At 40.5% G+C, this 17793-nt stretch overlaps 1 protein-coding gene and 1 pseudogene across 1 annotated transcript; one reads left to right on the top strand and one right to left on the bottom strand.

Moving 5' to 3' along the window:
* Positions 1-5036: 5036 nt before the first annotated feature.
* LOC112222266 lies at positions 5037-10013 on the top strand. The gene is made up of 9 exons (XM_024385008.2): positions 5037-5344; positions 6496-6606; positions 7052-7114; positions 7644-7814; positions 7994-8189; positions 8422-8576; positions 8737-8786; positions 8883-8926; positions 9012-10013. Exons 1-8 carry the CDS (start codon positions 5303-5305, stop codon positions 8923-8925), a joined length of 831 nt encoding a protein of 276 aa, XP_024240776.1. The 5' UTR covers positions 5037-5302; the 3' UTR covers position 8926; positions 9012-10013.
* A 6276-nt stretch (positions 10014-16289) lies between these two features.
* LOC112221323 lies at positions 16290-17478 on the bottom strand (annotated as a pseudogene).
* Between the last annotated feature and the right edge of the window lie 315 nt (positions 17479-17793).

Consider the following 17793-nt stretch of genomic DNA (forward strand, 5'->3'; position numbering starts at 1 on the left):
GTCTCGAGCTTGATGACGAGCTTGGAGGGTACTATGGTGTTGAATGCCGAGCTGTAGTCGATGAACAGCATTCTCACATAGGTATTCCTCTTGTCCAGATGGGTTAGGGCAGTGTGCAGTGTGGTTGAGATTGCATCGTCTGTGGACCTATTTGGGCGGTAAGCAAATTGGAGTGGGTCAAGGGTGTCAGGTAGGGTGGAGGTGATATGGTCCTTGACTAGTCTCTCAAAGCACTTCATGATGACGGATGTGAGTGCTACGGGCGGTAGTCGTTTAGCTCAGTTACCTTAGCTTTCTTGGGAACAGGAACAATGGTGGCCCTCTTGAAGCATGTGGGAACAGCAGACTGGTATAGGGATTGGTTGAATATGTCCGTAAACACAACGGCCAGCTGGTCTGCGCATGCTCTGAGGGCGCGGCTGGGGATGCCGTCTGGGCCTGCAGCCTTGCGAGGGTTAACACATTTAAATGTCTTACTCACTTCGGCTGCAGTGAAGGAGAGACCACATGTTTTCGTTGCAGGCCGTGTCAGTGGCACTGTATTGTCCTCAAAGCGGGCAAAAAGTTATTTAGTCTGCCTGGGAGCAAGACATCCTGGTCCGTGACTGGGCTGGGTTTCTTCCTGTAGTCCGTGATTGACTGTAGACCCTGCCACATGCCTCTTGTGTCTGAGCCGTTGAATTGAGATTCTACTTTGTCTCTGTACTGGCACTTAGCTTGTTTGATAGCCTTGCGGAGGGAATAGCTGCACTGTTTGTATTCAGTCATGTTACCAGACACCTTGCCCTGATTAAAAGCAGTGGTTCGCGCCTTCAGTTCCACACGAATGCTGCCATCAATCCACGGTTTCTGGTTAGGGAATGTTTTAATCGTTGCTATGGGAACGACATCTTCAACGCACGTTCTAATGAACTCGCACACCGAATCAGCGTATTCGTCAATGTTGTTGTCTGACGCAATACGAAACATCTCCCAGTCCACGTGATGGAAGCAGTCTTGGAGTGTGGAGTCAGCTTGGTCGGACCAGCGTTGGACAGACCTCAGCGTGGGAGCTTCTTGTTTTAGTTTCTGTCTGTAGGCAGGGATCAACAAAATGGAGTCGTGGTCAGCTTTTCCGAAAGGGGGCGGGGCAGGGCCTTATATGCGTCGCGGAAGTTAGAGTAACAATGATCCAGGGTCTTTCCACCCCTGGTTGCGCAATCGATATGCTGATAAAATTTAGGGAGTCTTGTTTTCAGATTAGCCTTGTTAAAATCCCCAGCTACAATGAATGCAGCCTCCGGATAAATCGTTTCCAGTTTGCAGAGAGTTAAATAAAGTTCGTTCAGAGCCATCGATGTGTCTGCTTGGGGGGGATATATACGGCTGTGATTATAATCGAAGAGAATTGTCTTGGTAGATAATGCGGTCTACATTTGATTGTGAGGAATTCTAAATCAGGTGAACAGAAGGATTTGAGTTCCTGTATGTTTCTTTCATCACACCATGTCACGTTGGCCATGAGGCATACGTCCCCGCCCCTCTTCTTACCAGAAAGATGTTCGTTTCTGTCGGTGCGATGCGTGGAGAAACCCGCTGGCTGCACCGCTTCGGATTGCGTCTCTCCAGTTAGCCATGTTTCCGTGAAGCAGAGAGGGGACGAAATGCTAGTGCCTGGAAATTATATTTTGTTTGGTACAGATAGTCCTCCCACGTTTTTCCTTCTTTGAAAGTTTGTCTGGGCAAACTTTTAATTTTATCTGGGCTCTCTTACCTTGCCATATAAATGTTGAAACCGCACTATGGATTGTATCCCAGTAGCTAGAAGGAGGAGACGAGGGAAGAGTGCCAGAAATTCAGCCGTGGCAATATATTAATTTTGACAATAGATATTCTGCTGGTTAAAGCAACTGGGATATTAGTCCATCTACTGAAGTCGGATTGAATTGATTTGAGCGTTCTGGTAAAGTTTCTGACAAAGGAAGGAAATATATATCTTTTCCCAAATATTTAAAATGGGAAACGATTGGAGATGGAGTCCTCCATCGGGGTCTTGAGATGGACAGACATTTTATTTTATACCTTGAGATGGAGCTGAATTTGTCTATGATCTTCAAAGCTTTAGGGAGGGATTGACATACATTGTCTAGATAAAGTAAGATATCGTCGGCGTATAATGAGATTGATTCGTAGAATTGATAGATGTTAGTGTAATTTAGTGTAATTTCTTTCAATTGTCAAATAGCCTTTTCCATTTAATTCATCTAGCAGACACTCTTACCCAGAGTGATTTACAGGAGCAATTAGGGTTAAGTGCCTTATTCAAGAACACATTGACATATTGTTCACCTGGTCGGTTCGGGAATTTGAACTAGCGACCTTTCAGTTGCTGGCCCAATGCCCGACACTCTTAACCGCTAGGGTACCTGATGATTATATTGAAATTAGATTAAAGTAACAACCTGAGAGTCAGATTAAGTCAATGTATTTAAATTGAAGTTGTACACTAATTTCAATGTTTACAATGCTAGTTAAAATTAGATGAAAGAGTGCTGGTTGATTACTTTTTTCAAGTCCAATGTATTTTCTATGCTGATTTCACGTCACAATACATTGATAAATTAGTTGAAACAACATTGATTAACTCAGTGTGTACCAATGTGGCCTCAAGGGTAGACGTAACATAGTAAAGGTAAATCCAGGACACTCCTAACTGTATGATATGTTACGTTTCGTATGGTATGTATTAATTTGTGGATGTCCATCATCCATTTTGTATGACATGTTACGAATTACAATTTGTATGATATGTCCCGATCTGTAATTTGCACAATATGTTACAAATATGTAAAACAAATCATGTGTTACAAATTCAAATTTGTTGTGGCTAACGTTAGCTAGCTGGCTAACATTAGCTGGGCCAGGGTTGGGGTTAAGGTTAATAATAGGGTTAAGGTAAGAGTTAGGAGTTAAATTAAAGGATTAAGGTTAGGGGAAGGGTTAGCTAACATGCTAAGTAGTTGCAAAGTAGCTAAAAAGTAATAAATAGTTGCAAAGTTGCTAAAATTATCTATGATGAGATTCGAACATGGAACCCTTGGGTTGCTAGACGTTTGTGCTATATGCCTACCCATCCACCCCGACCAACCAACCAACTTGACATTTTGCCTTAATTAAGTAACCTTCTGTCTTATGTAACCATACCAAATGTAAGATAACATACTAATTTGAGTGTCCCGGATTTATGTTTACTATGTTACATCTTGTCTATGAGACCAGGCTGTGTGTGCCCAGTGGGGTGCAACATCTGTAAGAGCTTATTACCATAAAACATTGCATCGGTGTGTAGAAAAGGTTTCAAGGGGTTATTCTGTGCAGGGAACAAAAACAACATAAAACCTTTGTAGTTATAAACAAAACATACTAGACTGATATTTACAGTGCCGTGGAAAAGTATTTGCGCTCTTATAAATTTTCTCTACTTTTATGTATTTTTGATACTGAATTTGATCAGATCTTCAACCAAAACCTAATATTAGATAAATTGAACCTGAGTCAACGAATAACACAACAATTACATACTTATTTAATTTATTTCCTAAACAAAGTTATGCAACACCCAATGCCCCTGTGTGAAATAAATAAAAAATATAAATGTAACCTTTATTTAACTAGGCAAGTCAGTTAAGAACAAATTCTTATTTAACAATGATTGCCGACCCTGGCCAAACCCTCCCCTAACCCCGACGATGCTGGGCCAATTGTGCACCGCCCTATGGGACTCCTGATCACAGCTGGTTGCACTGAGATGCACTGCCTTAGACCGCTGAGCCAACCGGGAGCCCGAAAGGTGTCTGTAAAATGAATACAAATGTATTGCCCCTTTACACTCAATAACTGGTTGTGCCACCTTTAGCTACAATGACTGCAACAAAATGCTTCCTGTAGTTGTTGTTCAGTCTCTCATGTTGCTGTGGAGGAAATGTGGCCCACTATTGCATGCAGAACTGATTTAACTCAGCGACATTTGTGGGTTTGGTGGTTGGTTTTCACCAGGCATAATGGGAACCATGTCATCCAAAAAGTTATACTTTTGAATAATCTGTCCACAGAACATTCTTCCAAGAGTCTTGATGATCATCTAGGTGTGCTTTTTGGCAATCTTGAGTCAACTTTTTGGACGACATGGGTCCCATTTTGCCTGGCGAAAACCAAACCCTGCATTCCACAGTAAGAACCTTATACCAACAGTCAAGCATGGTGGTGGTAGTGGGATGGTTTGGGAATACTTTTCTGCTTCAGGACCTGGACGACTTGCTTTAATAGAAGGAACCATGAATTCTGCTCTGTATCAGAGAATTCTACAGGAGATTGTCAGGCCATCCATCTGTGAGCTGAAGCACAGCTGGATTATGCAGCAAGACAATGCTCCAAAACACACAATCAAATCTACATGAAAATAGCTAAGAAAGCAACACATTTGAAGTTTTGGAATGGCCTAGACAAAGTCCAGACCTAATCCCAATTGAGATGTTGTGGCAGGACTTTAAACGAGCAGTTCATGCTTGAAAATCCATAAATGTCGCTGAGTTACAGCAGTTCTGCATTGAAGAGTGGGCCAAAATTCCTCCACAGTGATGTGAGAGACCGATCAACAACTACAGGAAGTGTTTGGTTGCAGTCATTGCAGCTAAAGGTGGCACAATAAGTTATTGAGTGTAAGGGGGAATTACTTTTTCACACAGGGGAATTGGGTGTTGCATAACTTTGTTAATTAAATAAATAAAATAAGTATAATTTTTGTATGTTATTTGTAAACTTAGGTACCCTTTAGCAAATACTAGGTTTAGGTTGAAGATCTGATAACATTCACTATCAAAAATATGCAACAATAGAGGAAATCGGAAAGGGGGAAAATACTAAGATTTTCAAGGCTCTGTATATCTCAAGTCGAGACCCTCCAGTTGTTATTGGGAATCATGAAAGCTGGGATACGGGGCATAGTTTCCTGTGGACCATATGAGAGAGAGAGCAGGAAGAGGGAGGTCTTAAAATAGTCTCTGAGTTACAGCTCAGGCAGGCAGTCACACTGTGAGCTCCAGACCTTTCGGAGGGAAGTCGAACCACGTCAGTCCATGCTGGGGAAGGAAACCTGGGCTCCATCCATGACAGAGGACTGTCAGCTTCTCTTTAATGCATGTCTTGTCTCCAGAGGTTTACTAGAGGGATTGATCAGGGCTAAAAGAGAAGACACACATCATCTATCTTCTCCAATGCTTCTGACAGAGGAGTCTGGTCTTCTCTATTTTCATAGGTGAGCCAGATGACCCTCCTCGTGCCAACCCACATTCAGTGCAAAACCAAGGTAAGAGAAACAGTTACTTCTGCATGACTTTCATTCATTTTGCTATGCTCTTGTGAAGGAAATCTCTTGACAAAACTGCCTTTGACATTACTGTATTCTGTTTGATTAATCTACAGTTGCTGCATTTTTCCCCGCGGTATGACTGATTTGACATTAGAACGGAACACGTTAAATTACTTATGTCCCTCTTTTGGAAATGTGAATGTCGTATTTTCTTGCAGTAGTTTGGCGTTTCAGACTTGATACTTTCAGGTTTGTCTCTAACAAAGTTTGAAATGAATATATATAACTACTGTAGGAAAAATGTAAACATGGCATGGACAGTTAATTCACATCATGTGACTTTAATGTACTGTATGAATGTGGGTCATCTTTATGAAAGCTAATTTATGGTTATATTAGATTATTTCTAATGTGTGATAATCATTATTAATGTTATTGACCTAAGCCAGAGGTTAACAATTGAGTGTTCAGAGAATGCTCCAAAACATGTTTATTTTCAGTAGTTTTCTAACATTAGAAATGTAGGTTTCTTTTTAATATAGATAACCAATAGAACAAGTAAAAAAGGAAATGGATATTATATGTCGTACAGCTCCACCCCATGGGGCTCCGCTCTACTCATATAACTGGAGTTAGAATTCCCAGTATCTATCATCCCCTCTGCTTGACTCATTCTATTCATCTGGATTTCTGTTTGTAAGAATTATTATTCTAATGTGGTGGATTTGTGGCATCAACAATAAGTATTACAAATTAAATAGAAAAATCAATAAGACCTGACAGTGTTTGAATGAGGAGAAAGGAGTTACAGAAAGAAAAGAAAAGCAGGAGATGAGAAGATGCAGAAACAAAGAGAAAATGATCTGTGGGGATTCTAAGAACAGTGCAGCAAGAATCCAATGTGCATCAAACCACAAAATATGGTTTCAAAATTGAAGATACATAGGGACAAAGTCCATTGAGAAATAGGAAATATTCTGTTTTATATATTCTATGGAACGCTATATTTTATAAATAGTATATATCAAATAAATATATCACCAAATTTCGTACAACTTTATTTTTCTGTTCATGAAGCTGATACGTTTCAACATTGGTTTCAGATCTTCATCAGAGCAATAATAAACCACGATATCCTTCCCTTTCAGGTAAAGTGTCTGTGTGTGATGGTGTTCTTGAGTCTCCCCTTGACCATGGGAGACCCTGGTCCGTGCAGACACTCCATCACCAGAGATCACCTGCTGACCATAAGACACCTGGTGAGTAGTACAGCTTTACTGAACAATGGGAAATATATATATATTTTTTTTAACATAAAAAATGTAAGCGGTATAAAGCTCTTATAATATGACAAAAAAAAGTATACATAACCAAGAGTGGTTTATGAAATACGTGTTTAATCACAGTGGTTCACAGTGGAGAGCAGGGCCATATGCACAAACCTTTGGAGGGGCAGGTGTTCAAAGTGAAGAAAAAAACACCAAGCTGAAAGGGCACTTTTCTCAGGGCAGGTATTCAGGAACTCTTAGACCTCTATCTGTGCACGTGCCTGGTAGAGAGCATATTTTCACAGTTAGACTAGACCATTACACACTGATGATTGGGGTCATTGAATCCTCTCATGAACACAAGATATGAGAAGTTAATATCTATGTTGTTAACTTAATGACTCTTGATTTTTGCATTTATTTATGTTTTACATAGATAGATAACCAGTTGCAGAGTGGATGCTCAATAACCTACACATTTATTGAGCAGAGAAGTTTGGTAAGTTCATTTCTATGCATAAAATGCATGTGCAGTTAAAACTTGGGCGATCACAGGGAAATTCACAAAGAACATTAGGTTAACTATTTTTTACTGTAAGAAATTACACTTTTTTTGATTTTGGTACCATTTATTTTAATTGTTTTTACAAATTATTTGTTATATTTTTAGGAGAGTGGAAGAAAGTTTCCACTGCGCACCACATTTATTTCAGCTAAAAAAATGACTATTTTTTTTAAATTGACCTTTATTTAACTAGGCAAGTCAGTTAAGAACAAATTCTTATTTTCTATGACGGCCTAGGAAGAGTGGGTTAACTGCCTGTTCAGGGGCAGAACGACAGATTTGTACCTTGTCAGCTCGGGGGTTTGAACTTGTAACCTTCTGGTTACTAGTCCAAAGCTCTAACCACTAGGCTACCCTGCATTAACTATAATCATTATGGCTAATCAAGAACAAGTCCCTGACATCAAGCATACTTTGTATCATAACTGTTATGAATTTGGACTGTTCTTCCATTCCATGGCAGAATAAATGTTGCTATGTAAAAGCTGCCATGCCCTGGATCTTGGAACTCCTGACTGGACACTTCAGATACACTCGGGGATCAGACAACCACAGCTACGTGTTGTCGCTGACCGGTCTCATCCACAACATTTACTCCCAGAGATGTGTACCACAGATCAATGAGGAGCTGGAGGTGAGGGAGGTTTGATGCTCAAGAGCTCTCTCATTAATAAATAACAGCATTACTTGGGTGTTTTAAAGAAGATTCAAGGAAGTCAATACTAAGCTCATAAAACTATTGTATAATTGTATAGATTGTAAAATGTATATGGGATGCATGTCCTAACATTATTTTCTGACCCCATTGACTAGGACGACCCAGTGAGTTTTGGAATGTCATTCAGCAGTTCTCCATCTGAGGCCCTGGGGAGGGTCCAGGATGTCCTGTCTGTGTACTGGGAGCTGGTGACCACCATGGACTCACCAGTAGACTGGAGCTGTGAGAGGGAGTACACAGACACCGCAGAGCCTCCCACAGCCCTCCCTACAGCACTCTCTCTGACTACAGGTGGGCAACTTCCTCAAGGTCCAGAGAGGTTCTCTGGCAAAGGCATAAAACAGAGAATTACATAATTATCGAATATAATAATCCAGTCCAGGCAATTTAGCAAAGTAGTTTAAAGAATCAGACCCACTGTCCTCTGGTGTTGCATGTATCAACTTGCTGAGCTATCTGATTATCTTAACCTCACTTGTACATAATATAACCTGGCTGTTTTGACCTGTCTTGTTGTCCCCAGTCAGCACCCTTTGGGACTCAGAGAAAGCCCCTCAGACTAGTCTAGATGGAGACCAAGATAGAGACCTGTACAAGTTTGGTTTCATGGTCATAGTTCCATCAGTCTGTGGAGGACTGCTGTTCATATTCACTCTCTATTGCCTCATCACACACAAGGTAATAATGCATACTAAGAAGTTTGAGTTACTAAACAGCACTAAATACCCCTGATGCCTTTAAATTCAGTATCACAGTAAATAAAATTAAGAGAAAGGGGAAATATATATAAAACACAATTTACAAGTTCCTTTGTTTGCGTGATTTTGTTCCACCACAGATGTCCTACAGTACTGACCATCACACATCACTAGGGTACCAAAATTCAAGGTAAAGTATTACACAGTATCTAGAATAATTGAACCAACGCAACATGATGACAACCCAAACATATATGTAGGTTCTAATTCAAAGTTTTACTTGTAGTTTGCATACAGATATTCAGGACGTAGAGATGCAGGTGGAATAAAGTGAGTATTATTTATCTATCTTCTGTCAGTCTCTCTATGCATTTGCTGTAGCTACATACTGAATACTTCTCCTTTTGCCACAAAGGCCGTAAAAGATTGCTGCAGATGGAGGAGCATATCCAAAGAGGAGGATATACCATCAAGCTCTCATCTCTAATAAACAATGTACAATGGTGGGTTACATATTGTATATTTGATTGATATAACATCCTATGGACATTTCCAGTCTTTTTCTGGCCTACAGGCACTATCAATGGATTTGAATGGACCTTATCTTTATGAGAATGCTATTCAAAGATGGGATATTTTGATAATCTATGTTGTATATTGTGTGTATGTATATATATATATATATATATATATATAATGTATGTATACATATATATTTATAACTTGACTTAAAATCAATATTTTCTTATACTGTTTATGATGATTGATCTGGTGAATAATGTGCCTTTGTCCACTGTAAAAAACATAATTGTTTTGTTATTTCAAATCGACTGGTAAAAAAGTTTAATTAGAAGAATTCCTATACAATTATCGCCAACATTACTGATAATAATACTTAACTATCCTTACAGAAAAAATACATGATTTCCCATGTGAAATCATGTGAAAATATGTGTTTTTGAAAGACTACACATGTGATCACATTTTCACATGTGTAGTTTCATGTTATCAAATGTTGCTTTACATGTTGTCACATTCACTTCACATAAGATCACGTGTTTTTGGAACACTTCACGTGTCCACATGAAAACATGTGTTTTTGGAATGCTTCACGTGTCCATATTAAAACGTCACATGTCCCAAGAAAACATGTGTTTTTGGAAGACTTTCTCCATTAAGGGCTAATAGGGTTTGAATTGTAGTTTGTACCATTGATGTCTTCCAGTTCTTTGCTTGTGGGGGATTGATGTACATTTATCCAGAATGTTGCGAACTTCCTTCAAAACAGCCAATCAACAAGCTCATTAAAACTTTAAAAGCCATTTCATAGCCAGTATATTATTTTTTTCTCACCACTTCGTACATAAACTCAGCAAAAAAAGAAACCTCCTCTCACTGTCAACTGCGTTTACTTTCAGCAAACTTGACATGTGTAAATATTTGTATGAACATGACAAGATTCAACAATTGAGACATAAACTGAACAAGTTCCACAGACATGTGACTAACATAAATTTAATAATGTGTCCCTGATCAAAGTGGGGTCAAAATCAAAAGTAACAGTTAATGCAGCTGTTGGACACACCAGATACTAAGTACTGCAGTGCATCTCATACTCATGGACTGCACCAAATTTGCCAGTTCTTGCTCTTCCACCAAGGCACCTGCAAGTTCCCAGACATTTCTGGGGGGAATGGCCCTAGCCCTCACCCTCCGATCCAACAGGTCCCAGACGTGCTCAATGGGATTGAGATCCGGGATCTTCGCTGGCCATGGCAGAACACTGACATTCCTGTCTTGCAGGAAATCACGCACAGGACGAGCAGTATGGCTGGTGGCATTGTCATGCTGGAGGGTCATGTCAGGATGAGCCTGCAGGATGGGTACCACATGAGGGAGGACGATGTCTTCCCTGAAACGCACAGCGTTGAGATTGCCTGCAATGACAACAAGCTCAGTCCAATGATGCTGTGACACACCGCCCCAGACCATGACAGACGTAACTCGGGCAGTTGTTGTTGCCATCCTGAACCTGTCCCGTAAGTATGATGTTCGGATGCACCAATCCTGTGCAGGTGTTGTTACACGTGGTCTGCCACTGCGAGGACGATCAGCTGTCCGTCCTGTCTCCCTGTAGCTCTGTCTTAGGCGTCTCACAGTACGGACATTGCAATTTATTGCCCTGGACACATCTGCAGTCCTCAAGCCTCCTTGCAGCATGCCTAAGGCACGTTCACGCATATGAGCAGGGACGCTGATCATCATTCTTTTGGTGTTTTTCAGAGTCAGTAGAAAGGCCTCTTTAGTGTCCTATGTTTTCATAACTGTGACCTTAATTGCCTACCGCCTGTAAGCTGTTAGTGTTTTAACAACCGTTCCACAGGTGCATGTTCATTAATTGATTATGGTTCATTGAACAAGCATGGGAAACAGTGTTTAAACCCTTTACAAATGAAGATCTGTGAAGCAATTTGGATTTTTAAGAATGATCTTTGAAAGACAAGGTCCTGAAAAAGGGACGTTTCTTTTTTTGCTGAGTTTATTTTAAAATGTTTAAGTCTACTTGTAGGGCTACCTACTAATACAGCTGTTTACTACACCCTGGGCCTAGAAAACGTATTATGTTGTTACTATACAGTTATCCTAGAATAAATACTGAGTTATTAAAAGAGAGCTCGGATCAGCATTACAGAAGGTATCAAATAACACATGATCAACAATAACACTGTAATTCATTTAAATATCTTATCAGATCTTTGGTTGGAGAAAAACATATTAAAACACCTGGAATGCCGAGACATTATGACATATTCCCACCCTGCACCTGGATAGCAATGATGGATATTACTCTGCAAACTGATACTAATTTGCTTGTCATTACTTTGGGAGGAGTTCAAGTCTGAGCTATTGAACTGAGTCAATCTGCATCCCTCCAATTGTCAGATTTGTTAAAGCACTCTCAACTCTGGTTTGAAATGAACTGGATCTATAGATATTTGGGAAACATATTAGGCTTAGGGTTGAGTGTCGAGTGTAATAGCAGTTATGATAACAACAATAATTCCATCAATCCAGATGCATCAGATATCAAAAGCTCTGCCATTCCTCTGCCCTTTTTGATCAGTTAATACTTCTTGTAGACAATACACAGGCTAGCAGTGGTGTTGGTCTACTAGCTTATCCCTGAATACTTTTTAAGGAAGCCAAAATGTGTTTTAATTCTCCATAACATTCTACAAGTGTATAACATATCCTCAGTGTCGGTCATCCCTTCAACTCATGAGTTGAAATTGGAATTGAATTGGCCACACCCCACATGATGTAGCATTTGAAAATCAGGAAGTACATTTTAATTCAGTGCAATTCAAATAGATTCCCTTCAGTCATAGTACATGAGTGTCATTGAATCTGACAGTGCACACTTCCAGATACCAAAGAATATATCACTTTCCTCTGGAAACAATGTTAATATACTCTTTTAACCTTATTGCTTAGAATAGTCAATTATATTCCTAACAACCATTTAGTTTGGCTTATTTTTGAAGGCATCAATTTTAAGGTAAAACTAATGCATTCTGGGAAATCAATTATAATGTTTTGTTTTCCTTGATCATTCATTTTAAGAGTTTTTCCTGAAAATCAATTGTTTCAACAATATTTGATATGCTCGTATATAACATGTATAATATTTTATGTACAAGATATACAGTATATTTGTATAGATTACACCTAATATAGAATAGAAGAAGCATTTGAATGTTATTGAATTCTATTTCCTTTCATTAAAATTTGAATTGCAATTCTGTATCCTGTTTAGTACTTCACTTCAAATTCAAGAATTTAATTGGAATTTCTGAAACATTCTCAATTCAATTCTGAATTGAGCCTAACCCTGGTGTGGATGCCATGGTATGTGTCAATAATCTCTCCCTTCCTGCTCCGTTACGAGCAGAGAAAAAGCATTCCCATGACTCGATGGAGCTGCTGTCTGTTAGGGATTAAAGGCAGCTGTTTAAGATGAAAAGAGGAGCCTTTGACAGATGTCCCAATATGATTTAGTTCAAATATGTGAAAATGGGCCCCAGAGTAAGATAAGCACTTTCTGGAGGGCCGCCCAGCCTGGAGTGAGCGCTTTAAGGTGAAACAGGAGGGAGAAGGCAAAGCAGGAACGTGGGGCTGGATTTGAGTCCTGCAAACGATGAGCTGGCAAAAAAATGTTGTTTTTTCATTCTATGTGTATCTAGTAAACACTGTTTAATTGCATTATACTCGTTGGTCAGGCTTTAAAATGTGTGTAATTATTTAGATACTTTCAGATCCAAACATGGTCTTTGTCAGTTTCTGATTATCCATCATTACATATTTAGTACTGAGACATATCACATTCACATATCTATTGAATCCGTTACTTTCACTAACTGCACAAGTAATGGATACAATATACTTACTTGTCTAATACAACTTGGTCTACATGAGGGAAGTAAAACACAGAGGGCTGATCCTAGATAAACATGACCGCAAAAAACTCCGGATAAATCTCTCATTGACACCAACACATGATTTATCAGAATAGAAAGTTATGCACTTATTTCTCAAGTTAGCATTCGGCCCTGACAGTAGCACAAAGGGCACGGCAAGTCAAAGGCAGTTAGTTCCAAAAAAGTGTCACTAAAATGTTGGGCGCATACCTCTGCCAAGGTGTTGCTAACGCATGCCAGATCTTATTACGTCTGGATAGGTATTTTACCTATCAGCTAACCACATCATATGTTATAGCAATCTGTCAGTCGATGACATAGCATGCATGCAATGTCTGAGCAGGGGAATGGAAACATTATCTGTGCACCTTGAGAGCCGCTTAGAGAGAGAATGTACTGCGTGTGTAGCAAAGCACAAAAGCTTCAATCATTTGTGAATTTCACATTATTTATGAAAGCTTTAGTGGTAGGCAAAAAGACAGCAAAACAGAAAACAAGGTAAGTAACATATAATAAACATTGACTACTGCATTGAGCATTGTCCAATGGTACTTTGATACAACAACAAAAAACATTTTAATACCAATTTACCCCCATACATAATGATATACACTGATTGCACAAAACATTAAGGACTCCTTTCTAATATTGAGTTGCACCTCTCTGAACAGCTTCAATTCGTTGGGTATGGATTGTACAAGGTGTCGAAAGCGTTCCACAAGGATGCTAGCCCATGTTGATTCCAATGTTTCCCACAGTTGTGTAAAGTTGTCTGGATGTCCTTTGGGCGGTGGACCATTGTTAATACACACGGGAAACTGTTGAGCGTGAAAAACTAAGCAGTGTTGCAGTTCTTGACATAAACCAGTGCACCTGGCACCTACTACCATACCCAGTTCAAGGGCACTTCAGCGATGTCATTTACAAAATAGCCTCCAACACTCTACTCAGCAAACTGGATGTAGTCTATCACAGTGCCATCTGTTTTATCACCAAAGCCCGATATACTACCCACCACTGTGACCTGTATGTTCTCGTTGGCTGGCCCTCACTACATATCCGTCGCCAAACCCACTAGCTCCAGGTCATCTATAAGACTTTTCTAGGTAAAGCCCCGCCTTATCTCAGCTCACTGGTGTCATGCCGTTGGCCTGGGGGGTAGGTTTATGACAGTCATAAATACCTCTTCCCCCCTTTTTCCTCTCTCTACCCCAGAGGTTACATTTGCAAAACCCTTGGTTAACATAGAGATTCTGGGAACATCAGAAGGGGGTGGGGGGAATTAACTAAATTCTGGCAATCCGATCAATTGAACATGTGCGGTGGTACTTAATGAATATGATGTCAGTTCGGTTGTCATCTGAAACATTCTCATCAATGATAAAATGACAAACTCTACAGTGGAAAGTCTACACATCAGAGTTATTGGATTCACATGGAATTGTCAATTTAAATGTTTGAATATGAAATTATTTGTGATGGGATGAAAGAGATACCTCCTAGCCGTTGAGATAGCAACAGCAGATGCAAACGCAGGTTAGGAAGGAACAGACAGAGTGTCCCGTCTGCCAACCAACGACGTTACTACAACGTATCCAATTGACAACCAGAGACAAAGGACTCGGTTGGGCCACACGGCCTTCCATCTACCACCAACCTACCTAAGCGCAGCTCAGAGTAAATATTTATTGCATTTTCCTTTTCCAAATGGGCGGTAAAATTAGAATGCATCAGATACTGTATTTACGATAGCACAGCTTCTCCCTGTGTCCCTCAGTCTTCCCACTCTTTCACTCAAACCCAGCCCCTTATCTTTTGTGTAACAAGCTGTCATATCTGTTCCACCCGCTAGGGACGTTTTCCTTTATGACGTAATTTGTAATCAAGTTATGATTTAATTATGTGTATGTGTAATTCTGAGTGATTAGTTAGGTATTTAGTAAATAAATAATTAAACCTAATTTTGTATTGATGATTCAAATTGTTAGCCAGGGTTCATGCAGATAACCAAGAATTTACAACTTTCAGATGAGACTGAAATAAGATGACGATTGATATTGACTGATATTGATGTAAAATATTACTAGGTCTTTAAGAGTTTATTCGGAAGATAACAGCTCTATAAATATTATTTTGTGGTGCCCGACTCTCTAGTTAATTACATTTACATGATTAGCTCAATCAGGTGATATTAATTACGGATAAATTATTTTATAGAATAGCATGTCATATCACTTAACCCGGCATAGCCAAAGACACGACATTGGTCACAATAGAAATACCCACCCGTAGCATGCGCTCCAGCAGGTATATTGCACTGGTCAACCCCAAAGCCAACACTTCCTTTGGCTGGTACGAATTGTAAAAATCTCTGAAGCTGTAGTCTTATATCTCCCTCTCTAACTTTAAGCATCAGATGTCAGAGCAGCTTACCGATCACTGTACCTTTACACAGCCAATCTGTAACTAGAACACCTCATCCCCATATTATTACTTACCCTCTTCCTCTTTTGCACCCCAGTATCTCTATTTGCACCTCATAATATGCACATATATCACTCCAGGTTGCAGTTATAAATGAAAACTTGTTCTAAACTGGCCTACCTGGTTAAATAAAGGTGAGGCCGCGACCGGGAGGTCCGTGGGGCGACACACAATTGACCCAGCGTCGTCGGGGTTAGGGAGGGCTTGGCCGGTAGGGATATCCTTGACTCATCGCGCACCAGCGACTCCTGTGGCGGGCCGGGCGCAGTGCACGCTAACCAAGGTTGCCAGGTGCACGGTGTTTCCTCCGACACATTGGTGCGGCTGGCTTCCGGGTTGGATGCGCGCTGTGTTAAGAAGCAGTGCAACTTGGTTGGGTTGTGTATCGGAGGACACATGACTTTCAACCTTCGTCTCTCCCGAGCCCATACGGGAGTTGTAGCGATGAGACAAGATAGTAGCTTCTAAACAATTGGATACTACGAAAATTGGGGAGAAAAAGGGGTAAAATTAAAAACAATAAATAAATAAAAATAAAATAAAAGGTGAAAAAAATAGAAGAAAAAAAAGGAGCGACCAAGTAGGCTACATACTTCAAGAATTGTAATGCAACCAATAATGAATGGTAGAGGGTAGGTAGGGTTACAGAAAATGCCCATGGAGAACTCTGACAGGAGGAGAGGGAGATACACAGTTTATTGACAATTTCCTCTTGAATACTTGCCTAACAGCAATGTTTGGGATTGTTTTTTTGTTTCTCTCTCTCACTTGACATACACAAGAAAATCTAAAAGTTGAAAACAATAAACAATAGCCATCTCTTTGGCCAACTATATAGTGAAATTCGATTTAGTACTTTTTCAAAGGTATAATCTTTTAACCCATTAAACCACAACTACATGATATTTATTCAACTACATTACCATAATCAGACTGTTACAGTACAACACAAACCAGGATCAGATTGACATGTCCACTTTATATGGCATTATACAGAAAGTGAATGCTACACACAGAATATCACGAATGGGAATAACAGACACTTCCTTACCGTTAATCTGGTTAGCCTGAAGGTAGAGGTTATCTTGCTGATGGTGGGAATCTTCTCCAGTTTGTTGTGGGAAAGGTCCAGCTCCACCAGACTGCTGACATTGAACGTGTTGGGAGGAATCCCTCTGTCAGTCAACTTGTTATGGGCCAGCCTGACAAACTGCAGCTTGGGATACATAGTGAGGAAGTTCACAGGGATCTTGCAATGTCGTTAAACTCCAGGTAGAGCTGATGTAACACCTGAGGGAGGTTATCTGGAAACTTCTTCAGTTTGTTTTTCCTCATATCCAGTAGTCAGAGACTTGAGTCCCTTGAAAGCCCCCCTGACCTCTTCAACGGTGTTGGCATGGAGATGGAAGTAAGTGAGGTAGGTCATCCCCTCAAACATGGATCTTGGGATTCTTGTTGTGATCCATGCGTAGATCCTTGATGGAATTGTGTAGGTTCATGGGCACGCGGGCCATCTCGTTGTTATCCAAGTACAAGAGAGCTTGCTGAAGACGTTCTTGCCCACCTTGTCAGAGCTGAGCTGGTTCTGGTGCAAGATGACCCAGACGAGGCTAGTGGCTTGTCAAAGAACCCATCCTGGATGCCTGTGATCTAGTTGCACTGCAGGTAGACGTACTTCATGTGGGAGGGGACATACGGGATGTGCTGTATATTGCGGCTGTGGCAGTACATGGCTACGGGGAAGCTGGCCAGGCAGTCACACTCTAGGGGGCAGTCATCGTCCAGCCGCTCGGCCCACATGGACGAGGGATGGTAGCGGCTTCTCAGGTAGTTGAGCCACTGGAGGGCACTAGAGTGCTGGGTGAAGCTCAGGTCCACCAGTCCAGCCACGATCAGGAACACCACTGTCCATCTGCATGGTCACTGCAGGGAGAGGAAGGGGAACAGAGATCAGAACACAGGTGTACACTGTGGTGATTTAAATTATAATTATTGGGTTACATTTGACTTTTCAAATGTTTGATTTAAATAAAAAACACTATTTTCTACCTATTACTTACCAATTGTGTTGAAATTGAGTCTAGGAATGATTTATTGTACTTGCCCTTCAGTGCTTCCGAGTGGTGCAGCGGTCTAAGGCACTGCATCTCAGTGCTAGAGGCGTCACTACAGACACCCTGGTTCGATTCCAAGGCTGTATCACAAAAGGCTGTCATTTGGGAGTCCCATAGGGTG

This window comes from Oncorhynchus tshawytscha, linkage group LG22 (genome assembly GCF_018296145.1).
Source record: "Oncorhynchus tshawytscha isolate Ot180627B linkage group LG22, Otsh_v2.0, whole genome shotgun sequence".
Taxonomy (NCBI): domain Eukaryota; kingdom Metazoa; phylum Chordata; class Actinopteri; order Salmoniformes; family Salmonidae; genus Oncorhynchus; species Oncorhynchus tshawytscha.